Source organism: Chroicocephalus ridibundus, chromosome 1 (genome assembly GCF_963924245.1).
Source record: "Chroicocephalus ridibundus chromosome 1, bChrRid1.1, whole genome shotgun sequence".
Taxonomy (NCBI): domain Eukaryota; kingdom Metazoa; phylum Chordata; class Aves; order Charadriiformes; family Laridae; genus Chroicocephalus; species Chroicocephalus ridibundus.
In genome coordinates this window covers 11,852,330-11,877,783 of record NC_086284.1, presented here as the reverse complement: position 1 = coordinate 11,877,783, position 25,454 = coordinate 11,852,330, and the positions used below count along the sequence as shown (strand labels likewise).

The 25,454-nt window shown below is 63.4% G+C and overlaps 2 protein-coding genes across 10 annotated transcripts in view; one reads left to right on the top strand and one right to left on the bottom strand.

The window, feature by feature from the left end:
• The first annotated feature begins 1,022 nt into the window (after positions 1 to 1,022).
• Positions 1,023 to 14,423, top strand: LOC134515702 (sodium-dependent proline transporter-like). The gene is made up of 15 exons (XM_063335022.1): positions 1,023 to 1,088; positions 5,839 to 6,046; positions 9,882 to 10,013; positions 10,231 to 10,379; positions 10,575 to 10,624; positions 10,837 to 10,975; positions 11,055 to 11,189; positions 11,306 to 11,409; positions 11,597 to 11,721; positions 11,904 to 12,016; positions 12,390 to 12,524; positions 12,727 to 12,826; positions 13,426 to 13,544; positions 13,784 to 13,957; positions 14,241 to 14,423. Exons 1-15 carry the CDS (start codon positions 1,023 to 1,025, stop codon positions 14,385 to 14,387), a joined length of 1,896 nt encoding a protein of 631 aa, XP_063191092.1. The 3' UTR covers positions 14,388 to 14,423.
• Positions 14,424 to 16,051: 1,628 nt separating this feature from the next.
• STIM1 (stromal interaction molecule 1) overlaps positions 16,052 to 25,454 on the bottom strand; it is a 111,239-nt gene continuing 101,836 nt past the window's right edge. For 7 of the 9 annotated variants that reach the window (XM_063328460.1, XM_063328465.1, XM_063328475.1 and 4 more), the window contains one exon: positions 16,052 to 18,854. In XM_063328460.1, the coding sequence (XP_063184530.1) occupies positions 18,305 to 18,854 (550 nt within the window). In that variant the 3' untranslated portion in view covers positions 16,052 to 18,304. Of the gene's footprint in view, positions 18,855 to 25,099; positions 25,119 to 25,454 lie in introns of all 9 variants that reach the window. The other 2 variants (XM_063328516.1, XM_063328527.1) reach the window with 1 other exon arrangement.

The following is a 25,454-nucleotide window of genomic DNA, read 5'->3' as shown; positions in this document are numbered from 1 at the left end:
TCTAACCCAGCGTCCCCTGGAAGATGCAGAGAAAAGGAGGTGAAAACGCTAACAAGAGCAGAAGATGACTCAGTGGCTGGAACGGGGGGACTGCGGGAGAAATACTGACTCTTTCATGGGTAGATCACAGTTTTAAGTTGAGCTCTTTCAGCAGCTGCTACTACTGCTGACTCTGAGCCTGTGTGAAGGCGGCAGCAGTCTGTCTCCCAGAAAACCCAAACCGCTATTTCTGCTCCTTATTTGGCTGCCTGGTTTTCCCAGCAGACAGGCAAGGAGAGCACAGCCACTAACTGGGAAAACAGGGTGACTGTAACAGGTGTTTTGGGGGATGTGGCCATCAAAGATAACCTGGAAAGGGAGATGGAGCTGTTCCTGAAGCTGCTCCTTCCTTCTGCCTGGACACGGTTCAGCTCGGAGGGGACAGCGGACCCCTCTGCATCCCTTCTTCCCACTCCCCCCTCTTCCTCATGCCTTCATGCCCGCTGGCCCGGAGCATCGGGTGTGAGCTTGGCACCGTTGTCTGCCTCCTCACACTGCTCTGCAATGGGGTGGGGATTGACCACCTTTGCAGTGCCACGGCCCCGGTGTCCTGGTGCCCCTCCTGAGCGGGGACATGGCTGGGGAAGGCCCCGTGCTGCTCCTGCAGCGTGGCTTGGCCAAGGGTGTCCGGGGAGCCCGGCACAAAACCAGGTTCCAGCAGAGGCTGGGTGCTGAGAGGGACCACCCTGTGCCAAGCTCTGGGTGAGCAACGGGTGCCGTCTCACCCCGCCGAGTGCAGCCCTGTCCCCACAACTCGTATTGAGCTGGCAGTGATACCTCTGGTCCCTTCTGGCTGCAAAAAGGAGCAGGATGAACGGTTTGTGGGGGGCTGTGGGCTCTGGGGGGGTTCACGGGGACCCTGTCGCAGTGGATCCCGCACCCCGGGCCGGGACAAGCTGGGGCGGAGCTGCACCTGGCGCAGGTGAGCGGAGCGTGGCCGTCCCTCCCTCCCTCTCTCCCTCCCTCCTGCCACCCAGCAGGAAATGCCGTGCACCGGGCACCTCGACACGCCGGGGCCCCCGGCCCCCGCCACACCGCCGGAGCCCACGGTAGGACCAGGGCCCTGAGGGGACATGTTTGCCCTGTCCTGTGCTGCTCTCACTGCTGGTGACCCACAGGGCGCCGGTCACCCTCCACAGCCCCGTGGCAGCTGGCCCCACTGGGAACCCCCCCAGTGAGACACGGTTGTGGTGGGAGCAGCAGCAGGGGTGTGTGGATCCTGCAGGGGTTTCCACAGATCGTTGTCCCTTAGCCACCCACGTGCCACGGTGATGGCCAGCCTTTGGGTCTCAGCTCGGCTTGGTTCCTCTTGCAATCCCTCTGCCGTGGAGCAGTGCCTTTTCTCCATCCCTGATGGGTGGACACCCCCTTGCAATTTGCCCCGTGGCTGCAGTTTGGCAGAGCTGCCGGGATTTCTCAGGGTGCACAAAGCAGCTGGAGCCCGGTGTCCCCTTGGTCGTGGGGCAGATCTTCCACCCATCTGGAGGGCTCTGGGGAGGCTGTGCCGGGCAAAGCCGGCTCTGCTCTGAAAGGCAGATGGGGCTGATGCTCTTCAGAGCATCTCTGTGAAGGGCTGAAGGGACCGCACCGCTCTCCCTTGTGTTGGGGCTGCAGGTTGCTGCTGGGGCATGGGGTGGCCACGGGCAAGCGGGGTCTGGGTGCAGGCTGCTGCCTGGGGGGCCTGTGCAGGCAGATTTCCTTTTTGGGTACAGAGAGTGTGGGACAGGCAAGCCGAGGGGGTCACAGCTCCAAGGTAACCCCAGACAGCGTGGAGCACATGAATGGTGGGGGAGATGGGGCTGCTCGGCCCCTGTGGTCTGCCCTCGGGGCTTCAGTGCAAGATGTGGGGGCATGGGATAAGACCGGGCTTGGTCACAATGACAGTGCTGAATGCTCTGGGCTGAGACTGGCTGGGCTAGAGCCCTGGTGTCCCGGCGGAGTGCAAGGAGTGAGCCGCGGGGCCAGGATGCTTGCACAGCCCTGCTGCCAGCTGTGCTGAAGGCTGCCGAGCACTGCTCTTCCTCCGCCCCATCCTGCGTCTCCTTCCTGAGACCCCCCCATCCCAGTCACGTTTGCCAGCATTTTAGGTGGGTAAGGTGGCAGGGAGCAGGTCCTGCCAAGTCAGCAGGGCTGAACGGGCCCAGGGAATTTCCATCCACAGCTCCAGTACCAATAAAACGTGATTGGAAATGGGTGGGGCTGATAACTGCATTAATTGCCCCATGATCAGGACAAGGGTGCTGCAGGCGCCTGTGCAAGGCAGCCCTGCGGGAGAAGGGCAAGAGCAGCACCTTGGGCCAGGAGAATTGCCCAGGAAGCCCTTGATCATCCTGTGGCATGTTTCCTGCATTCCCTGGTAGCATTTTAACTCCCCGTCCACCCTCGCTGACCTCCCCGGGGAAGGTGCCGCATGTTTATCACCTCCTCCGTCCAAAGCAGCGGGGAGACGGGCGGCGTGGCCACTTTGTGTAAGCAGTTATGACCACTTTTCCATTGCTCTGGGCTGGCAGTGGGAAGCCCCAGGAGGTGTGGGGACAGCAGACGCTGCCAGGGGCGCAGGGCACCCATAGCACAGCTTGGCAGGCTCAGCAGGACTCGCTAGGTCTGCACTAGCCCTGCTGTGCCCGGGCTGGCTCCTGCAAACAACAGCGGGCATCCCTGCGCCTTGCTTCCCAGCCAGTTCTGGGAGGACAGACAGCCTTGATGCAGTGCCAGATGCAAGGCAATGCCCACTCAGCCGATGGCATAGTTAATCTGCACCTTGTTTCAACCACCCACAGATAATCGCGAGCTGATACCTGGGACCTTGCAGGAATGCTGAGGCTCACCCTGGTTTCTGGAGTAAACAAGCTCATGTGGGTGCTGGCACTGCCGGGCTGCAATCCCCTGGGATCAGGTGCCTGGAGGCAGCTGGACTGTGCCCGTGGACTTTGCACAAGAGCAGACGTCTTGGTGTCCTGGGGCTGCATGCGGCCAAAAACGGTTGCTTCTGATGAGCCCCAACATGCTGATGTCTCGGAGACCACATGAGAGCCACCCTCAGCAGTGCACGCTCTGCCTGCCTGCTGCAAGGCACATCTGTAGCAATAGAGTAGGGGAAGGGTTTCCACTGCAAGAGGGGAGATTGAGCTGAGATCTCGGGCAGAAATTCTTGGCTGTGAGGGCGGTGAGCCCCTGGCCCAGGTTGCCCAGAGAAGCTGTGGCTGCCCCATCCCTGGAGGGGTTCAAGGCCAGGTTGGCCGGGGCTTGGAGCAAGCTGGGCTGGTGGGAGGTGTCCCTGCCCAGGGCAGGGGAGTAGAACTAGAAGATCTTTAAGGTCCCTTCCAACCCAAACCATTCTGTGATTCTGTGATCTCCTGCCCGCGGCCCTGAGAGAACGGGATGGAGCTGGGGAATGTGCTGGATTTCAGGATTTCTGCACTCACTGGAGACTGTAGAGATGGAGGGGCATTTTCCAAATGGCTGGAGTTCACAGATTGCTTTCCCGATGACCCATCCCGTTGCTTAGGAAGGGGTGGTGTGAGCAGAGGAAAAAGATGCTATGCAGGAGAAGTAAATACTGGATCAGCCCCCTAAAGCCTGGGCAGGGACACTGTGTCACGGAGGGTATTTTTATTTCATTCAAAACTGGATCTTCTTCTGCAATAAACTCTCACGCTCCAGCGGGAGCGAAGCCTGGGCCACCCAGCCTTTGGCTTGTGTCACGCATGAGATCAGGTCTGATCTCAGCGGCCCCGGCCGGCTTTGCGGTCTGTGAATCATAACGCTGCTGTGTCACTGAGCAACGCTGCCCTGCCTCGAGTGGTGCTTCCCCGCGGGGTCCCGCAGGCGGGGGAAACTGAGTCACAGCAGTGCTGGCCTTGCCAGAGGCAGGGCTGGGGTGAGAGCCACACGCTCCTGAGGCCTGGAACACAGCTGGGTGGGAACAACTGTTTGCGTCTGTTGTGACACTGATACTAAAGGAAATTCCCCACGCCACAACATTCCCAAGTACCACCACGCTGCCAGACCCCCGGGCAGGGGCTGGGGGAGGTCCTCGCGCTCTCTTGTTCATCCTCGTCTCTCCTGGCAGTCCGACCTTGCTGGGTCAGGATCTGTCCCGGAGGGACCAGGAGAAGGCTGCAGCCCGGGTGGCAGAGGGGACCTCCGGGGAAGGACCGTGTGGCTGGAGCAGCCTCTGTGGGCCGATTTGGGGGATCCCTCCATCCTTCCCAGGGTGGCAGGACCTGTGCCCAAGGAGGCTGGTGCTGGTGGAAGGGATCACAACCCCAAACCCAGCCATGACCTTGCAGCTCCCTGTGGTGCTGCCGGCCATGCCCTGGGAGCAGAGCAGCTGTCCTGCAGCCTCTATGGGCCTCGGTGCCCCACTGAGCCCCTGGCAAAAACTTATGATAACAAATGAGGCATATGATATCGTTGTTCCTTCTCTCCCCACCACACTCATTCCCCCTTCAGCAGAGGTGCCAGCAGGGTGAGAGTATGGGGTCCAGGGCTAGTGAGAGGTATGAGCCCCCATCTCCCTGCTGGTCCCCCACCTCAGAATCACAGAATCTCAGAATTGTAGGGGTGGGAAGGGAGCTCTGGAGACCATCCAGTCCAAACCCCTGCCAGAGCAGGGTCACCCAGAGCAGGTTGCACAGGCGGGTTTTGAGTATCAATGGAGAAGGAGACTCTCACACCTCTCTGGGCAGCCTGTGCCAGGGCTCTGCCACCCTCAAAATGAACATTTCCTTATTTCCTTCATTCCAATTTGTGCCCGGTGCCCCTTGTCCTGTCCCTGGGCACCACTGAGAAGAGTCTGGCCCCATCCTCTTGCCCCCCGCCCTTTAGCTCTTGCTGAGCATTGATGAGATCCCCTCTCGGTCTGCTCTTCTCCAGCTGAACAGCCCCAGGGCTCTCAGCCTTTGCTCAGCACAGAGATGCTCCAGCCCCTCCGCATCTCCGCAGCCTCCGCTGGACTCTCTCCAGCAGTTCCCTGTCCTTCTGGAACTGGGGAGGCCAGAACTGGACCAAGTGCTCCAGCTGTGGCCTCCCCAGGGCAGAGCAGAGGGGGAGGATGACCTCCCTCCACCTGCTGGCCACACTCTCTTTAAAGCGATGGTCCACACCATGTGCACAGCACACAGCTCGGGGTCTCTCCTCCCTGCGTCCAGCACCGCTTTGCCTTGGCACAGGGTGAGCTGATGGCTCCAGCCCTTGCTCCTGGGTCCCCTGTCCAGGGCAGGGGAGGGGACCTGGCAGGGCAGGACCCTGGCAAAGGTGGAAGCCCAAGATGGCCCCACTGGCCTCGGAGGCACTGGGCAGGAGGGCTGTGGCCAGTGGTGCATCAAGAAGTGGCAAGCACCCCTGCACCCACCCTCATCTGCCCGGCGCAGGGCTGAGTGCTGGGGTGCCGATCCGGGCAGTCCCTGTGTTTAGATGGTCCTGGGTGCATGAGGCAGAGCAGAGATGAAACCCCATCCCTGGGGCGGGTGAATGCCAGCTGCTGACTTTCACGCTACAGGAGGATCTGCTGGATCAAGCGTGCTCAGGGCGTTTGGGCTGGGGTCTGCCCCGACCTGCACAGGGCTTCTGCAGCCTGGGGACCAGCCTGGAGCTCTGGGCCGGTCTGAGCCTCCCACGTCCCACAGCATGGGCCACCACAGGGTCCGCTGGGCAGTTTCAGGGAGAGCCCCAAAATCCTTTTGGGAACCAGACGCTTTTTCAGTGAGATCTTGGCCATGCCCAGCCCTGCTGAGGACCCTTGCGGGGTTTGCAGGCTGCGGCCAGCGGGTCCTGATGCTTTGCTCTCCTCTGCAGGTCAACATCTTCCATACGGAGGGTCCGCCCGCTGACCCCACCAGCCAGCCCTGGCCAGGACCCCCGCTCCAGCCTGAGATCCTGGCCCCCACCCTACCCCGGGAGACCTGGGCCAGCAAGTATGAGTTCCTGCTGTCCTGCCTGGGCTACTGTGTGGGGTTGGGCAACGTCTGGCGCTTTCCCTACCTGTGTTACCGCAATGGAGGAGGTGGGTCCCAGCCGCGGGCACACACATCCCTTCCCCAGGCACCAGGGCACTGCTCCCTTCTCCAGGATGGAGACCAGGGGCACAGGGGGCTGGGGAGGGACAGCGGGAAGGTGCATGGGGGCTGTGCTCTCCAGGAGAGCAAGCATGGGGGATTCAGGGATTTAGGGTCTTGTGTTGCCCACCTGGACACCACCAGTTTAACCCCACTGTAAGGACCATGGGGAAGGATGCTTTAAGCATCTCTCCGTGGGTCCACTGGGGAACTTCTCCTGCTCCTGCTGGGGCTGCCCTGTGCCTGCCTGTAGGGTGAGCCTGGAGCAGCCAGCAGCACCATCCCGGGTGGTTTGAGCCAAAAAGAGCTGGATCCAGGCAGAGCCTGTCCACAGAGCATCTCTGCCCCTGCCCGGAGAAGCGGGGCATGGCCAGAAAGGCAGTGACCCCCCCCCGTCAGCTCTGTCAGCCCCTCCGCAGCAGCGGTAGCAAGGGGTGCTGTGCAGCTGCAGGCTGTTGTGCGTGGCACGTGGAGGTGCCTGTCCGCTGTAAAACCCAATTCAGTTCGGCAGGAGGGCCCGGGAAGGCAGCCAAGGGGGGCAATAACCTGCCACATTTCTGGGGCAGGACAAAGTGCAGGCAGCTCAGCGTGTAGCTTGTGCCTGGTGGCAACACCCCAGGATGCAGCACCTTGTCCTTGGGCTGTGGGACGGGAGAAACCTCCCCAAAGGTCATTCCTGAGCCCCTCGGTTCTGCGGCTGCCCTGACGCTGTCTCCCCTTGCGCCCAGCCAAAGGGCCCACCTCTCCCCGTCCGGCCCTTGCCAGCTTTGCTGTGCCTCTGACCCACACTACTCTGCCCTGTGGCATCTCCCCTTATGCCGGGCATCGCGGTCTGCACCGCTCTGCTGCCAGCTCGGGGTCCCCGATGCTCTGTGGGCTCGGAGACAGCCCAGCCCCACAGCCTGCCCTCCCCAGAACAGGATCGGGGGCTTTTATTGCACTGTTTTTTTCACATTTGGCACTTCAGGACATGCTTTGGCACTTCAGGACATGCTCTAGTGGCAGAGGTTGTAGGGGTCTGGTTTTTTGTGGTTTTTTTTTGTTTTTTGTGTGTGTGTATGGTTGGACTCGATGATCTTAAAGGTCCTTTCCAACCATGAAGATTCTATGATTCTATGATTCTATGATTCTATGATTCACTTCAAACTGCCTGGTTAAATTGGTGATTTCCCCTTTGCCCCACGGATGCTTCTTAAATCACTGTAATGGAAGTAATTTGCTAATGAGCCAACCGACTTGTTTGGGGCATGGCTGGCCGGCGGGTGTGTTTGTGCGGCAGCCAGGCAGCCATGCCTGGGGCACAGGAGTGTGGGACCCTGCCTGGCACCCTGCAGCCCCCCAAACCTCTGCCCCAAGCTCCAGCTGTCCCTGACATGGCACGCTTGCCCCTACTGCCCGCCGGAGCTGGCATCCATCCCTGTGACACCGCACGGGGCTGGGGAAGCACCGGCACCTTGGCGGGACGTGCCAGGGCTGGGCTGTGCCAAGCACGTCGCCTAACCGGGGAGGAATTTGGCCCTCGGGGCAGGGTTCGCTGCTGGGTGGTGGGGCTGCCGTGCCCCGCGCTGGGGCTGGGGTGCAGGGTTGGCCGCGGATCCTCCTGGGAAGCATCTCCTCCTTCCCGAGGGGCTGCGCAGCCTGCCCTGCGTTAGCGCCAGCGTCATGGAGGGAGCAGAGGGAGAAGGAGAAGTGGCTGCTCCCACGGGAGATGCCGCTGCCCCAGGGCACAGGGGTGTGTGGGGGGGCTCCCTGTGCCCAGCTGGCACCCTACTCCTGCGGGGATGGGAGACTGCAGTGGGGTGACCTTCTCTGGGGACAGGGAGATGCAACCGTCCCCACACGCTGTGGTGTCCCCCATCGTGGCCGCCTTTGGCACGGCTGCAGAGGACACCGGGCTTTTCCCTTGCTGCAGTGACAGCTGGCAAGTGGGACACCCTGAGCTTCCCGCGCCCGGTGCTCCCACCACCCATCACGGACCCCTCGCCCCCCCAGGTCTTCTCCTGGGGCTCAGCTGCCTGCGGGCAGGGGCTGCCTGCACTGCACGGGGCCACACGTGCCCAAAGCCGGGTGCTCCCTTGGGGCTGGGAAGGGCAGGAGACGGGCTGTGCTGTGGGACACTTGCCAGGTGCATCGCCCATGGGTGAGGAACGCTCCTTATCCAATAACAACGGCTCAGGCAGTGAACGATATGAAGCACATTTTATTTGAACGTTCTTGCAAGAACGGTGGTTAGTCCTGGTTAAATGTTTGACCACCCTTCTAGACACTAATCCAATAGGAATCAGTCTGTCCTTTTGTCTGTGTGATAAGAGATGTTCTACAAGCCTTTGCTGGAGCCTCTTTGTCTCAGTCATTCCCTTATCGTGTCACCTCTGATGGAAACGGCTTTTCTCTGTTGTAAAAACAATCCCTGCCTTTCTTACACGTGGACCCCGCAGACCCCGCAGACCCCTCATCCCGGCAGGGTGAGGGTGGCTTCGGCCAGGTGCAACGATGGGTGCGCTTGCCACTGGGTGTCACTGCACCTGCCCGGCCACGCGGGGCCCACGCTGCCCGCGGGCACTGCCTGGCACCCAGCGGGGACGAGGAAGCCGCTCCCTGCCCACCCTCCGGCCAGCGTCAGCCAAAGGGGCTTGGGGCCAGCAGGAGAAATCAGTCCCCCCACAAAGTGATGGGGGGAAGGCAGTCAGGGGAGAGCATATCCCAAAGCCACGGAGCTCGGGTTGTTGTGAGATTTGTCCCCGTGCGACACCTCTAGCAGAAGACCCCTGCAGTGCCAGCGGCGGCAGGATGGATTGGACCAGCAGAAACGCAGCCAGAGCCACCATTTCCCAGCGCCGGGGGCAGAGCAGGGACACGAGCGCTGCCCCGCTCCCACGGCCTGGCGATGCTCAGCTGATCCCTGGCCCCGCCGCCGGTGCCTCCAGCTGCAGGGAGCCGGCAGGACTGGGGCACCGTCACCCCTCGCTCCCAGCCTCTGCCAACAGCCAAGCAGAAATTCCTGATGTCCCAATGGAGCTTTAAACCCGCGGTGGTCCCCTCCTCCCCAGGCCGAGCCCTGCAAAGCCTCTGCCAGGGCTGCCTGGTGACTCCCCTGCAGCGCTGCGCTAATGAGTGCCGGGCTAACGAGCAATCAGCCCCACATCTGGTCTGTCAGCGAGGCTGTGGGGGAGCAGGGATTGAATATGGCGTCGTGGCTGGAGAGCTGCTCCGCTGCGGGGAACGGCAATCGCTGCGCCGGGGCTTTGCCACCGGGAGAGGATGGGCTTGGGCTGCAGCTGGCTGTCAGCTGGGAAATACCGATTTGTCCCTGGGAAAAATGTCCTTTTCCAGCACAAATTTGGCCTGGCTGAGGCTGCAAGGAGCAGGATTTCCTCTGCAGAGAAGGCAGTTGGTGAGACAAGCTGTGTAATGATGGAGATGACAGTGTATCGCCAGAGGAAACACCAGGATCTCCTGTGGGCACATCCAAGGGCCCTGAGCATCCCAGGGCCCTGAGCACCCCATGGCGCTGAGCATCCCTCAGCCCTGAGCATCCCTCAGCCCTGAGCACCACTGCAGCGCCCACAGCTGCACCCACCACCCACCCCAAGCCAGGGCCAGCGGCATCCCACCAGCTCCCAGGATGGAGCCAGCAGCCCCCAGGAGCTTTCCTTGCTCCGCTGCATCCTGCCCAGACACGTGTCCCCGCCACGAGCCTGAACCACGCACGTCTGTCCTCTGGGGGGGCCCAGGCTGGTGCCGGCCATCCCCCCAACCCGCTGCCCCCCTCCTTCTGCCCAGGCGTCTTCCTCATCCCCTACTTCATCATGCTGCTCGTCACGGGGCTGCCCCTCTTCCTGATGGAGCTGAGCCTGGGCCAGTACGGGGCTGCGGGGCCCATCACCGTCTGGAAGTGCTGCCCACTCCTGAAAGGTGGGGCTGGGGGCACCTCTCCTTCCTGCCCCCGCAGCCGCTGGGGATGGCTGGGCTGCGGGAAGGGATGCGGGGTGGGTACGGGGGCTGGGACATCCCCTTGGTCCCCGGGCAGGTCTCCTGCCACCTCTCTAGCCCCTTGGACCCATGCTGGGGGTCTGCAGGGAGCGGACGGGCCCCCGCCTGCCCTCCCTCAGCCACCCCTCTCCTCCCGCAGGCGTTGGCGTTGCTATGCTGATCGTGTCCTCCCTGGTGTCCCTCTACTACAACGTCATCATGGCCTGGGCTTTCTACTACCTGGGCTCCTCCTTCCAGAGCCCTCTGCCCTGGTCCTGCGATGCCCCCTGGAACGCGGAAATCTGCAAGGTTGGTGGCCCCCGGGCTGGCAGCGTTGCAGGGTCCGGTCCCAGGGTGGGATGCTGCGGGGACAGATGCCAGATGAGGACCGGGCAGTTGGTTTCTCTTTGGAGAGGCTTTGCTGGCAGCAGGAAGGTCAGGACATGGGGGATGGTGGCGGTGGCAGTGACCGTGGTGGTGACCTGGCGGGGCTGTGTGTTGCAGAATGCGTCGGGGACCACCGGCTGGGTCAGCGCCAGCGAGGTTTTCTGGAAGTAAGTCCCCACGTGGCAGCGTGGCACGTGTCCCTCTTCCAGCCCATGTCTGCGGGTCCAGCCCTGGCTCCATCTCCCCTGATCCTGGAGGGCCAGGGCTGAGCAAGCGGCAGTCGGCTTTGAGGATGGCAGAGGGGTGGACAAGGACACTGCGGGGGTGACAAGGGTGCCCTGCATCCCCCGTTCCTCTGACCCCTGTCCCCGCGCCGCAGCGAGCAGGTGCTGGGGGTGACGCACAGCTCCGGCCTCGAGGACCCTGGTCCTGTGCAGTGGCCGCTTGCCCTCTGCCTGCTGGCGGCCTGGATCCTCGTCTTCCTCTGCATGCTGAAGGGCATCCGCAGCTTGGGCAAGGTGAGGGGCAGTGCAGGGGGTCACTGGGGGGGCTGCTGTGCCGGCGGAGTGAGGCTGAGCCGTGCCGTGCCCTGCGCAGGTGGTGTACTTCACAGCCACCTTCCCCTACCTGGTCATCCTCATCCTCATCATCCGGGGGGCCACGCTGGAAGGCTCCCTCAACGGCGTCCGCTTCTACCTCTCCTCGGACTGGAGCAGGCTGCGGAGCGCCCAGGTAACCCCACACCGGGGCCAGGGGGTCCCCGACAGCAGCGATCCCCCCCCAGCAGTGGTCGGCGGGGCAGGCTGGGCTGGGGAGTCCTGCAGCCCCCCCGCATCGTTGTCCCCCAGGTGTGGAGCGACGCGGCCTCACAGATCTTCTACTCCCTGGGCATCGGGTTCGGGGGGCTGATCTCCATGGCCTCCTACAACAAGTTTGACAACAACGTCATCCGGTGAGCGGGGCCGGGGCGCTGGGGCTCGGGGGCTCGGGGGGCTCGGGCTGTCGGGGCAGCCCCGGGGTTGCAGCTGGGGAGGAGCGGGGCAGTCATGCAGAGGTCTGAGCCCTGCGGGACCATGCAGGGATGCCCCCGTCTCCATCCTCACCCCATGGGTGTGGGACTGTGACACCTTCCCCGGCAGGGACACCTTGGTCATCGCCATCGGGAACTGCTGCACCAGCTTCTTCGCCGGCTTCGCCATCTTCTCAGTGCTGGGACACATGGCCTGGAGGAAACAAGTCCCCGTGGGCAGCGTTGCTGCCTCAGGTATGGGCTTGGGGAGGGGGAACTCCTGCCGTGCCGTGCCAGGGGACGTCCCGGTGCCCTGCGCAGGGACGGGGCGGTGGAGCTGCAGCCAAGCTCACACCCCGCCTGGCTGCCAGCTTGCTGGGCTCGGCCCATCTCACCACGACGGGTCCTTTCACGCTTCCCTCTGTCTCACCCCACAGGCCCCGGGCTGGCGTTCGTGGCGTACCCTGAAGCCCTCTCCCTGCTGCCCGGCTCCCCGTTCTGGTCCATCCTCTTCTTCCTGATGCTCTTGACGCTGGGAGTGGACACTTTGGTGATTGTCACCCCCGGCAGCCCCATGTCCTGCCCTGTGCCTGGCCTTGGGGTGCCAGGTACACCCCGTCTCGGGCATGCAGAGTGCATGATATGCACGAGCCAGAAGCATGAGGATGGTGTTGGGGTAGGGGTGATGCACAGCGCCCCCCATGTGGGGCTGCACCCAGGGTGATGGAGCAGGGATGCGGCCACATCCCACCAGCACTGGGCATGGGTTTCTCCACGTGCCCGGGTGTCACGGGGATGGGGATGCACATGGGGACAAATGCAAAGTCCCCTCTGCGTCCCCTCTGTGGGGACCATCCCTTGCACCCAGGCCAGGGGAGGCAGGGACCAGGACATCCCCCCCACTGACATCCTCCATCCCTCAGTTTGGGAACATCGAGGGCATCACCACAGCCATCCTGGACGAGTTCCCAGCCCTGCGCGACTGGAGGAGGAAGACGGCGTTCCTGGCTGTGCTCTGCATCTCCTTCTACCTGCTGGGGCTCCTGCTGGTCACCCAGGTATGGGGTCCCCTGCACCCTTATCCCGCAGCACCCAGCACCCTCGGGTGATGCCAGGGTGGAGGCTGGGGAAACGGCCTCCTTCCCTCTCCAGCCTCTGGGACTGGGATGGAGGGCCATGCGTGGCCTTGGCATGGATGGTGTCTGTGGCCCGGGGTGCCCTGCACCCACCCCGCGGACCCCATCCCTCACCACCTCACAGGGAGGCATCTTCTGGTTCACCCTCATTGACACCTACAGCACCGGCTTCGGGCTGATCATCGTCACCCTCATCATGTGCCTGGGCATCGCCTTCTGCTACGGTGAGCGGAGCCGGCGGCCCTGGGGCACGCTGCAGCCAGCGCTGGGGTGTGCACTGGGGTGCGGCCAGCGCGGGGGTGTGGATTGGGATGCAGCCAGCGCCGGGGTGTGGATTGGGGTGCAGTCGGGGCTGGGGTGTGGATTGGGGTGCAGCCAGCACTGGGGTGCGGTGCTGCTGGCCCCGTAGCACTGCTGCAGGGTGTTTACGGCACAGGGTAGCCCCTGGCTCCCACTCTGCCAAGACTTGGCATTCCTGCGGCTCACGGCAAACCGTGGCCAGGGTCTATAGGGTGCACCTGCAGCTGTGGACTGCTTGGATCTGGGGTGGGCAGGGAGATACCCCCCGTCCTGCTGCCCACGCGCAGCTCAGCCCTGCAAGGAGACGGTGCGAAGCTGGGGTGCAATTTTCCCTGTGCATGGGGGATGCGATTTCCTCTCCACCCACTGAAGTGTGGTGGATGTTCAGCACCCAGCACCGCCACCGCCGGCACGGCTCAGCCCCAGCGCGGGGCGTCGTGGGTGCCCTGGAGTGGATGCACCTGGCAGGGCCGTGCTGGGGCAGTCAGGGGCCCGGCCGTCACCCTCTCCCTGGGTGCTGCAGGCATAAACCAGTTCTGCCAGGACATCGTGGACATGATCTGCCGGTGTCCGCCCTGGTGCAGCCACATGCTGGGCTACTTCAAGGTGTGCTGGGCCTTCTTCACCCCCTGCCTGCTGCTGGTGAGCACTGAGCGCCCGCCCGGGGTTGGGGGTGGCGGGGAGAAGAGCTCCTCTCCTTCCATCTCTCCCTCCCCTCCGAGAGGAGCAGCTCTTGCCGTGGGTTTGGAGTGGGGCTGCCCCGGTCCTGGTGGCCTCCTGGGCCTCTCTGTGGCTGCTGGAGGGAGGTTGGGGTGGCCATGGGGATCCCTGTGGCAGCCAGCCCGGCCAAGACCATCGCTCCTGCCCACCCTGCCTTCCAGTTCACGCTCATCTACACCTTCCTGGACATGTATGGCGTTCCCCTGCGCTACGGCACCTACGAGTACCCCGCCTGGGGCACGAGCCTGGGCGTCTGCATCGGCGTCCTCACCTGCCTGCAGATCCCGCTCTGGGCCGCCGTGGCCCTGTGCCGCGAGTCGGGGACGCTGAGTGACGTGAGTGTGCCAGGCGGGATGGGGCACGGGGACGGGGAAGGGGTCGGGGCAGAGGAGGGGCTGCCCCAGTGCTGGGGACGGGCTGGGAGAGAGCGGTGGCAGAGCCGGGGCGATGCTGACCCTTCCCCAAGGGAGAGAGAAAGGGCTGGAGCTGTGGGGCTGGGGCGGGAGGTGGGGTCTGAGCCCTCTGCATCCATACTGCTGCCAGCCCCTGCCCACGGTGATGCTGCCCTCTGCCCCACGGGGCTCGGGGCAGCCCCTGCTCACCCTTGCCCACCCCCAGCGCTTCCAGAAAGCCACCCAGCCCCTGCACTCCTGGAGGACGGCCACCGCCCGGGATGTGGCCGGAGACGTCATCGACGTGCCATTCACCATCACCCTGACCAGCAGCGACTTCACCGCGCCGCCCCACCCCAGCAGCGAAGATTGATGCCGGCCCCGGGGCACCCCATGTCCTCGCTCAGAGACCTCCAGGAAGATGGGACCCGCCAGGGTTGGGGACACCAGCCCGGGGGCTGGCTCCCCTTGTGCCATCACCGTCACCCACCCTGGCGGATGCTAACCACTGATCCCAGTGTGTATTTGAATTCTTTTTCCTAGAAATGTTCTGCCCGCTTCAAAGGTATTTCTAGGGGACTCTCCGCCAGCAGCACCGACTGTCCAGGCCGTGCTCCAGCCCTTCACCTGCCTCTGGGCAGTTGTCACGTCTCGGAGCGGTTTGGGGATGTCTGCATGCGTCCCTGGCCCTGACCCGGCGCTCTCCCGGCAGGACAGGCTGCCGGCAGCGTCCGTGCCAGCGGCAGCCGCCTCAGGCAGGGGCTAGGCTGGGCAAGCCCACCCTGGCACTGGGAATGGCGCGCTGACCCCCGGGGTGGGCTCCAGGCCCTGCTGGCTGCTCCCCAGGCGGTGCTCGAGGCCAACAGCACCGGCACGGCTGGTACCGCTGCGGCTGGGCTGGCCCCGCAGCCAAATCAAAGCCCCCAGCCCGTGGCAAGCCCCATGGCGCAGGCGAGCGGGGCCGGAGCTGCCGGGGGCCTGGTTTGTAGCCTCAGGCGGCCGCGAGTGCAGGAGTGTATTTGCCGCGGCTGCTGCAATAAAGCTCCGTTTTCCAGCACGATGTCGCTGCGTGCTGCTGGGGCCGAGCCCACGTGTGCTGGTGCCTGCGTGGGGGCGTGTGAGCTGGCCGCCCCACTCGCCCCCACGCCCCAGGGTGCCATCACCCGCCCCGGGCTGTGCCGTGGCTGTCGGGCAGCACAAGCAGGGATGGATCCGTGCCCCGATCCCAGCGGGTGCTGCTGCTGCACAGGGTGGTGGTGCCCCCCGGCAGGGCTGCACCGACAGCCCTGCTGACACACCGGAGCCCCGCGGGACCTGGGCGCTGGATCCTGCCGCATCCTCACCCTGCAGCAGCCTCTGGACTGACGCTCCGGTGCTGCCTGGGGGTGCAGGGGGACAATGTCCCGCTGGCTTCGGCCGCAGGAGCAGACAGGTGTGAGCAGGGAAAGGCTTTGGCAAGGGTTGGTGTTGCCCTGGGCAGGGTCAGTGGCCGGTTCCTCACCCAGGGAGCTGAGGGGGCCCCCAGAGAAGTGTTTTTAACCCTGACCCCAGCGTCCGTCTGTCCTTCCTGCGAGTGTCCAGCCCGGCATCGGGGCAGCCGCGCTCTCCCCATGCTCCCGACGGGTGATGTACGGCTCCGTGGCCGCGTTGGCGGGATGGGGCCATCCTCCAGCAGCAGAAACAGCCCAGCACCGCTGCACCCACCCAGGCGGCACGGGGTTATTCCTGGTGCTGAGCAGAAGTGCCTGATCCAGACCCAGCAGGACTCTGCGCATCCCAGGCCAGGGATGGCAGGACACCAGGGATCCCAGGACAGGCGGCCCTGGGACAATGGGGCAGGTGGGGGACAGCCAGCGCATCCGTCTGTCCCTGCTCCCCGCTGGGTGGCCGGGGCGGCTGCTGGGGGACATGGGGCACTGCCCAGGGAGCCCCCCCGCCACCAGCAGGCACCCACTGCCCCGACCCCCCCTAGATGGGAGCCCCCCCCCGCTGCAGCCTGGCAAGGGCTGGAAGAAGAGAGCAGCAGACGCCGGCTCGTAAAATAGACTACATGCTTTATTGGATTTAAAAGTTTTATGAAATGACCGAAAAAAAAAAAATAAAATCAAGATTTGGCAGATGCGTCAACAGTTGCCGTTTGGTGGATCCCCAACCCCTTCTCCAGAAGCATCGACAGGTCTCCGCCACCACAAGCAGCGCCGCCGGGGCTCCCGGCTCCTGCCCGGGCAGCCCCCACAGCCGCCGCCAGCCCCGCTCCTGGGGGTGGCCGAGCCGCCCCGAGCTGCCCGTGGCGGCCGCCCCGACCGTGGGGGCTGAGCGCGGCGTCCCCCCTCCCCGCACCTCGGAGCAGCCGCGGGGAAATGCAGGCACTTAGTCATTTAGAGGAATTTTTCACTTATCTCAAAGCAACAGTGTAATTGTCTAACTACCACCTATGAAACAAAAAAACACCTTTATAGCCCTTCCTGTATTGTCAACATACACATATATATTACTCTGGCATAAAGCAAGGCCCGGGGGGGGGGGGCTTTCAGCATCCCGCCCTGCCTCCTCTTCCTCCCTGCCAGCCGTGCATCCTCCTCTGCCCTCAGCCGCTTCAACAGCCGGGCGGCCTCGGGCAGCAGCCACCGCTGGGGACGTGCCGGAACGTGCCGGATGACGGCACGGGGTTGGGGGGGGGGCTTGGGACAGAGCGGGTGGCAGGGCAGGGACCCCGAGGAGAGCCCTGGGGGGTGGTTTGGTGCCGGGGATGCGGGAGGGCGGCTGGGGGCAGCCCCAGACCTGCCGCAGGCTCTGCCGGCACCGAATGGCAGCAGGGCCCGGGCCACAGGCTGGCACAGCCAGGCAGAGCCCGGCCGCCGGCTGGAGCGAGCGTGGCCTCGGGGCAGGGAGGACGCCCGGGTGCAGCCTCCGTCCCTGCCTGCATCCCCTCGGTGCCCGGGGAGGGCGCAGAGCCCCCAGCACCCGGCCGGAGGGCAGGCCTGCCGCAGAGGGATGGAGCCAGGAGAAGGGGGAGGACGTTTTCAGGCTCCTACCACCCACACACAGCCTGCGGGTCCCCAGCCAAGTAGACCCCCGCTGCCCCCCGCTCCCTCCGGGACTGGCAAACTGTGACAGCGGGACAGGGGACGGGCCCTGCACCGGGAGCCCCTTCCTCTTTGTGTGGTTGTGGCGGCTGGACCCGGCTCTGCACCAACACCCCACGGAGACGGCCCTTCTCTTGGTGCTCCTCCATCACCCCGCTCCTTGCAGAGACAGGCCCCTGGGGCAGGTCTGGGTTCGGAGGAGCCCATCGCTGCTCCCCGCCCCGGGCAGCTCCAGGGGCCTGGGGAGTAAGGATGGGGGCAGCCATGGGCTCCTCTGCCCCAGCATCCCACCGCAGGCAGACGCCGGAGCTGCTCCGGCAGCACCACGGCCGACCGGTCAGAGCAGCCCCGTCCCACCGTGGGATCCCAGCGGGACGCAGCCGCCCCCGGCGCAAGCGGGAAGCGGGTCAAGGGCAGAACTGCGGATGCACAAGTACCGGCAAGGGCTGAGCCCTCCCTCCGAGGGCACGTCGTCGCTCGCTCTTGCTCACCAAGAGCGCACAGAGAGGGATCTTCCCCCTCCCAACCGTCACAGCCATGGGGGCCAGGGTGGAGGAACGTGATTCATGGGAGTGAGGAGAGAACGGCTGCCGTGGAGGCTCGCACCTGAGTCACCCCGAGGGGCGAGCGGGGAGCGCGCTGCCCGCTCGGGGGAGCCGCTGGCCCCGCTCCGCGCGCTCGCACCACCCCGACCTCCCCGGACAGCCTGTGCAAAAGTTGGAAGAGGCAGAAGAACCGGAAACAAACAAACAAAACAAAAAATTAAAAATAATAATAATAAAAAAAAATAAAATAAAAAAATAAAACCACATTGAAACCAAACCCAAATGCCGTGTGGCTGAGCAGAGGCAGGAGTAACTGGAAGCCATGCACAGCAAAGCCAGGGACTGCAGCAGTCGGAAGGGAGAAAGGGCGGCTCTTCTCTTGGGGGAGCGGTTGTCGTCGCCTTTTTTTTTTTCTTTTTCTGTTTTTTTTTAATCTTTTTTTTTTTTCTGAGAGATCAGGAAATAAATAAGTTTAAATAGCTCCTCCCGCTGCCAGTGTTGGGTGAGGTGACTGGGAGACGGAGGGTGCGGAGGGGAGGCCGGCGCCGAGCCCGCGGGGTGCGGGACGGGCGGCTGCGCTGCGTTCCCGGGGCACGGCCGCCCCCCGGCTCCCAGCAGGTCGCGCTCTGGGTGGGTGTCCTCTTCCCCCCCCTCCATCTCTACTTCTTGGGCTTCTTGAAGATCTTTAGGGGGAACTTTTTCTTGCTCTGGCCGAGGTCAACCTCGTCGCCTGTCAAGCTGCTGTCCTCGTCCCCCGGGCTCTTCTTGGCAGCCAGCTGCGGGATGCGGGTGCTCTTGGCGCCGCTGGGCCGGCAGTCAGAGATGGGGGAGGGGGTGTCGGGGTCGGTGGAGCTGGGGCTGTGGGACCGGGAGGAATCCGAGTGGCTGTGCTTGCCGGCTGTCGGGTGGCTGATCTCCCCCAGGCTGGAGGACTTCTCCATGCCGTGATTCACCATCATCATCTTCTTCATCACCATGGGGCTCTCGGGCAGCCGCTCTGGCAAAGCCCCCAGGCCGGAGGCTTCCGCGTGCCGGCTGCCGCCGTTGGGGGTGGGCGCGCCGATGGCAGGGTGGCCGGGGGCAGCCTCCTCGATGGACCTGGTCAGCAGGTTGGGGCGGGCAGCCAGCAGCTTGGGCGCCGAGCTGGGGATACGCTGGTGGTCGCTCAGGTGCGGGATGGAGGACTCGGAGTCGCAGCGAGTCAAGTCTCTGGGGTGGAGAGGGCGGAGGGGAGAGAGAGGTCGTTAGCGCCGCTGGCCCAGGGACGCTGGCCCGAGCCCGCGCGCACACACAGATGCAGCAGCTGAGGGCGGCCAGCAGGGCAGGGGGGATGCAGGGGAACCCCCCCCCAGGCAGCCCCGTCCTGCTGCAACCCCCTGGGCAGGCGTCCGCCCCGCTCCTGCTGCCTCCCCCCTCCTGGTTCTGCTCCTCCGTAGGGCTGCGGTGGGCACCCTCGGGGACGGGGGGCTCCTCCAGCCCGCTGCCAACCATTGGCACACGGGGCAAAGTGACCCCCCCGCTGCAGGCAGGGCCGCTCGCTGCGTCCCCCTGCAACTGCAGCCCCTCTCCCCAGCACGGGCTGCAGCTGAGCTCGCTGCCCACCCCAGCACCTGGGGGGGCTCAATGACCCACTGTACGTGGGGGCAGAACCAGAGGGATCGAGGCCCCCCATCCACCAGGCAGCGGTGAGTGCTCAGCCCCAGAGCTTGTGGGTCCAAAGGCACCGGCCATAGCCATGGCTCCAGTGGCCCTGGGCCAGGCCTGGCCACCGCTGGGCTCCACTCAGAGCCGGCAGCTCCCTCCCGCTCCCCACGGACCGCTTCCTCCCCACGGACCCCAGCGGGTCCCCCAGCGCTGCACGGCGCGTCCCGGCACCCGGCGCGGCTGCGGGGGCCGCTGCCGTTCCAGCTGCGGGACAGGGGGCAACGTCACCGGAGGGTTCCTCTGCTCAGCTCGCATCTGTGTGTGCGCACGGCCATTCGCCCCGCCGCGCCGCAGGGCTGCGGCCCGGCCACAGCCCCGGGAGGGGAAGCGCCGGACCGAGGGTCTCCCCCTTTTCCTGGCTCAGCTGGAGCAAACCTCTAATCCCGCAGGGAGGAATTAGAGGTTCGTCTCTCCCTGCCAAGCCATGCCCGAGCGCCCCCGGCAGCCCCTCTGCTGCACAGCGGTTTGTGCCCCAGCCTGGTGCCCACCTCTGACTGCCAAAGGCATTACGAGAGCGCTGCCGCGCCAGCCCCAGGGGCTCCCAGTCCCTTTTTTGAAGCGGAGAGTGGGAGGCAGGAGGAAGGGAGGAATGGAAAGTCGCAGCTTACTGCGGGATCACCCGGGTGGGTGCAACGCTGCTGGCCCCCAGCCCAATATCCCCGCGGTCCCTGCTGGCATGCCCACACAGCCAAAGGGCCGCCCTGCTCCCGCTACCACCTACTCTAAGACCTCGAGATTGGGCCGGGCAGGGCAGGGCAGGCAGGGAGGGACAGGGGCTGCCGGGGGACCCAAGGGCTGCCGGGGGACGTGGGGGCTGCCAGGGAACCCGGCTCCTGCCTCTTAGTCAGGGTCTGCACCGGCTGGAGGCCAAGGGGTAGAGAATGGGGAAGGCGAATGGAGAGAGAAGGAGCAAAGAGGAGGAGAAGCGAAGGGGTGTGAGAAGAGACGGGAGGTGCTCAGCAGTTCCTCGGCCCCTGCTCCCGGCGCAGACCCCCCCCACGCAGCCGAGCCCCAGGCCGTGGGTGACCGTGCCCTGCCGTGCCCAGCACCGAACCCGCCCAGCACGGCATACGAAGAGCCCCGAGTGCCTCCAGACCAGTGAAAATAACATCGGAGGCTGCAAAAGAGTGAGGCAAGACGAGACCAGGCGCTGGTAGATCAGGAGGCTTCAGCCGATGCCGGGCGGATGCTCGGGAAAAGCGACTGCAGCAAGAGACCCCAAAGTCACCCAACACGACCCCACCAGCACAAGGGGGTCGTAAAGGGCAGGAAAGATTCTCCTCGGATCACTGCCCTCCCTAATGGCAACAAGGGTATTTTTTAACAAAACCCGCTGAAGAAACTCAAGCCCTCGCTCAACGGCTCCACAGGAACAGGTGGAGGAACGGGGTATTAAAACGGGGTGGATGGTCAGGATCCAGCCCAAGATCCGCTGTGTGAGCCCGGCTGCGGGGGCTGCCTCATCTCTTGTTTTAACAAGAAGAAAACAGCCCCAGGCATTGCTGGAATCGTCCCCGCCTTTGGCGCACACACCGCCGAGCCCATCTGACCCGCGAGCGATGGGGAGCCGCATCCTCAAGGTTAGCAGCAGGCAGGGGAAAACAGGAACCGAGCAGCTGGGATGGTGTGAAATCCCCAGCTATTCTGAGTGAGCATCTTGGAGGCCATCCAAGGGAGACAACTGCCATGAAACGCACCGTACGGAGCCACGGAAGCTCCCGATTCCTGGTGCCACCGGCAGATACCGCGGCTCCGCAGAAGGTCACTGTAACGGCTCGTGGCCCAGAGCTTTCACTGGGGGAACTGGGGCAGTCAGCTTCGGGAACAGCAGCATCAATAAAGCCTGATGGGGCTGAACACGGGAGTATTTCAGAGCCATCTTCCAAGAGGTGGACACCAACGGCACCCACGCAACCCAGGGGGGTCAAGACCTCGGGCTGCTGCCAGTAAACGCAGAAGGAAGATGGAACTGCAATCCCAACAACTCGACTCCTCTCCCATAAGGAAGTTTGGAGTCTCAGGCTCTTCCTCAACGTTTCTTGTCCACATCGGTGCTTGACACACCTGCACAGGGGGAATTCCTGCCAGGCCACTCGTGCCACCTCTCTCAAGACAGGGTGGCAGAAGCCATTGCATGCACATGCTGAGCTGCTGTTGAGACGCCACGAGGGTGAGCTGGTGCTGAACACGAGCTTTCAGAGGTTCATTTCCTCCACAAATACCTGGAAAGTGCCCCTTTTCCATGAAAACAAAGCAGACCTTGGCCAGATGGTTTGGAGATCGATGCCCAGAAGGGAAGGCACCGGCCGGCGTGTCCTCCCGACCGGCGCTGGGTCCTGGCACACCAGGGAGAGGGACCGAGGCTGCGGTGGCGGCTGCATCTCCCGAGCCGAGATCGGGGGAAATGGCTCCATCCAGGCTCTGCTCAGCCACCGCCGTATGGACACGCGGTGGGGCAGCGGGGCAAAGCCTTGGCCTGGGAATGCCGCTGATCTGAGCCGGGACTTTGGGCAGGCAGGAACACCTCCAGGCAGGTACACAGCGCCCGCTCCGGACTCATTCCAGCTGATCCCGTCAGGCTGGAGTGCCACTATGGATGGGTTGACCACCACTTCCCCAAGGACTATCACTTCCCCCAAGGACTGCGGTGCAAGAGCAGAGCACCCGCTGCTGAAGTCCACCCAACGAAGCAGCTGAGCATCGCGTGGATGCAGCACACCATGGGCAGTGAATGTTCCGACAGTAACGCCTGCTTGCTTGGAATTCAGTGTTGTAACTCCGCCGAGGAATATTCTTTTCCTGGTAAAAATCAACCCAACCTTTCCACGGGCTGCCATAACCACAAAGGCATCTGGGTGGCGGTCAGTGAAAAGAAATCTTGAACACTCTGAGGTAACAGCAAATACAGCAAAAAAAAAATATTTTTTAAACCGAGGTGACTTCAAAAATGCCTTATTCGTGAAGAAGGTGAGTTTTCTCCCTGCTGAGATCTGCAAGCGCCTAGTAGCTGGGAGGCCTCCCGGGGACCCTCTCCCCCTCTCTCTCAAGGTCCTGCACAGCTTTAAATCCAGAAGGGACAAAAGCAAACCCGCGGCTACGGCAGTGGGTGGAGAAAATGACGACAGCAGATGGAGAAACATCCTCTGGTCCAGGAGGATTTTCCTGCCCGGAGCGTGGACGCTGGGAACCTGATCCTTGGACAGCTGGTCCCGCACCGCGGGGGGACGGAGGCGAAGCGCTGCCCCTGGCTGATGCCACCAGCAGCTCGGAGCCGGAGCAGGTCCTCGGTGCGTATCGCAGCCACCGCGCCTCCTCCCGCCACCACTCTCACCGCAACAGAGGGTCACAGAATCACAGACTGGTGGGGGTTGGAAGGGACCCCTGGAGACCATCCAGTCCCACCCCCTGCCAGAGCAGGGTCACCCGGAGCAGGTTGCACAGGAACGCGTCCAGGCGGGTTTGGAATGTCTCCAGAGATGGAGACTCTGGGCAGCCTGTGCCAGGGCTCTGCCACCCCCACAGGAAAGAAGTTCCTCCTCACGTTCAGATGGAATTTCCCGTGTTCCAGTTTGTGCCCGTTGCCCCGTGTCCTGTCCCCTGGCACCACTGAGAAGAGTCTGGCCCCATCCTCTTGCCCCCCGCCCTTTAGCTCTTGCTGAGCATTGATGAGATCCCCTCTCGGTCTGCTCTTCTCCAGGCTGAACAGCCCCAGGGCTCTCAGCCTGTCCTCAGCACAGAGATGCTCCAGCCCCTCCACATCTCCGCAGCCTCCGCTGGACTCTCTCCAGCAGTTCCCTGTCCTTCTGGAACTGGGGAGGCCAGAAGTGGGGGTGCCTGGACATCAAGGGGTCGTTGGTCGGTTTGCGGGGTCTCCTCCCCATTGCCGGCGTGGCTGTTCCCTGGGGACGCCATGCTCCAGAGCGGATGGCCAGCACTGTGCTGGGTGCTGTGTTTGGTCCAACCTTGTTGGACCACAATTTTTTTCTCTCTGGGCTCACTGGCTGCTGTTCAGAAGGAGCTGATTGCGGGGAAAAGAGCCTAGGAACACCCCCTTTCGAAACATCCCAGGGGTGGTCAGCTAACCCATTTTATTCATAATTTACCCAACTGCGAAACTGTGGTCCAACCCACGGCAGCCCGACGCAGGCGTGATGTTCTGGTACACAGGCAGAGCGGTCACCGCGCCGGGGACGAACCAAGGGGCTGGTTGGGCCATCGGGCCCCCCTGACAGCCAAGGTACCGGGACATTCAGGCACAGGCAGAGAGGGACCTCCCGAGTCCCCGCTGTGGCACCCACGGGCACGGACCGATTTTTCAGAACCGAACACCAGCAGCTGGAAACTTTCACTGGGGCTTCCTACAGCCCCAAATGATCCTTTCTTGTGGTTCCCACAAGCCAGCGCACGACAGGGGAGGCGTGCGCCCATGGGGACATCGCTCCCCGGGATGCACGCTGCCTTTGGCAGAGACAGCAAGGAGGAGAGGACACTCCTGAGCCCGGTGCTGGGACAAGAGGGGAGGAAAGAACATTGCCAGGACATTGCTGGTCATCGTGGGCGAGGCTCAGCCAAGAAGGGCTAGCACATGTCCTGCTGATTTCCCTCAGGCTCCTGAATCGGTACGGCACGTGCTCAAGAGGAAACGCTGGCTGAGGGCACAGCCAGCCTCGATGGCATCACGGAAAGGTGCCTTCAGAGAAAGCACCTCCGCGGTGCAGCTGGAACTACCGACCGCTCACCTCTCCTGAAACCTCAGACCACCAAACCAACGTGAAAATACCTGGGGGCCTCACGTAAGACACGTTCCTCCTGTTCCTCAGTCCCAGCCGCAGCGTTCACTGCGTTCTTTTCGATGGACGTGGGCACACGACCTATGAAGACCGAAGCCACCAGGGTTCACCTGCGTGAGGGTGGGATGCGCGCGCCGCTGCGGCTTCATCCGCTTCCACCTGAGCTTCCTACCGTGCCACTCCCAGAACCCGCACCGACCGCGGTGGATGAGAGAGGGTGAGGAAATGGGAATGGGCTGACTTTGCGAACAAAAAGAAGCAGAGCGTGAAGCATGGAGTAAAGAAAGACTGGCAGCGGTGGAGAAAGCAGGGAGAGGGCAGGGGGGTGATACAGGATTTTTCCTTGGCCGGTTGAACAGCCTCTCCTGGTGCCTCCTGCACAGGGTCACAGGCTGTAGGAAAGCTCAGGAGCGGCTCAAGGGCATCTGACACTAAAGCAGGGCTTGGTCTTCCAGCCTCATCCAGACCTGGCTGCCTCTAGGACTCCCTGCCCTTCACCAAGAGCACCCGTAGCTGCGGGGCGAAGCATCATGTACCGAGCTGCAGGTGGCAGCAGGGCAGCAAAGGTTCCTCTAAGGCAGAGTCAAATCTGCTGCAGGGCTGTTACTCTGCTGCGCTCAGCGTGGCGCGGTCAGGGGCTCAGAAACAGCCTCTACAAGGCAAACCCAACAGTAATTCCTTCCCTTCCACCCTGCCAGAGTGAGTTATTCCGGATTACTGACACGCTCCTTTCGCTTTGGCTGCCACCTCCCTTCCCCGTTGGAAAAGGGCCGCCAGCGTGGGGATTTGGTCCTACGCTCCCATCTCCATCAGGTTTATCCACTTGAAGCAGGCACTGGCAGCAGAAACCTCTGTGCACGCAGCATCCTCCAGCCCCGCTCCCCCCGCCCCGGGACACCCAGTCCCCTCCAGTAACATTAAAATACACACATCAGCCTTCAAAATCAGAACAGCTCTGACCTTATTTGCACCGGATCCTCTGAAGCCAATTGCAAAAGAGAAGCAAACAGTGAGGAGTTGAGGAAAGCAATTTACCGGCCACGCGCTGGCCTTGCCTGGAGAGAAGGTCCCTACCAGGTGAACCCCCAGCAGACTTTAGCACCAGAGAGAAGTGATGCCCGAACCCTTCTCTGGGGGAACGGTTCATTTGAGACGATTTCCCTTGTGAGGTCTCGCCAACATTGGCATCTGCTGGCTGCGAGAGGGGCTAAAGCGCTCCAGCAAGCCCAAAGCGCTCAAGGTAGCGTTCTCCTCCTACTGAGGGAGCCAGCAATTTTTTTGGGTTCCGTTTTCGTCCTTGGCAATGACTCCCTGG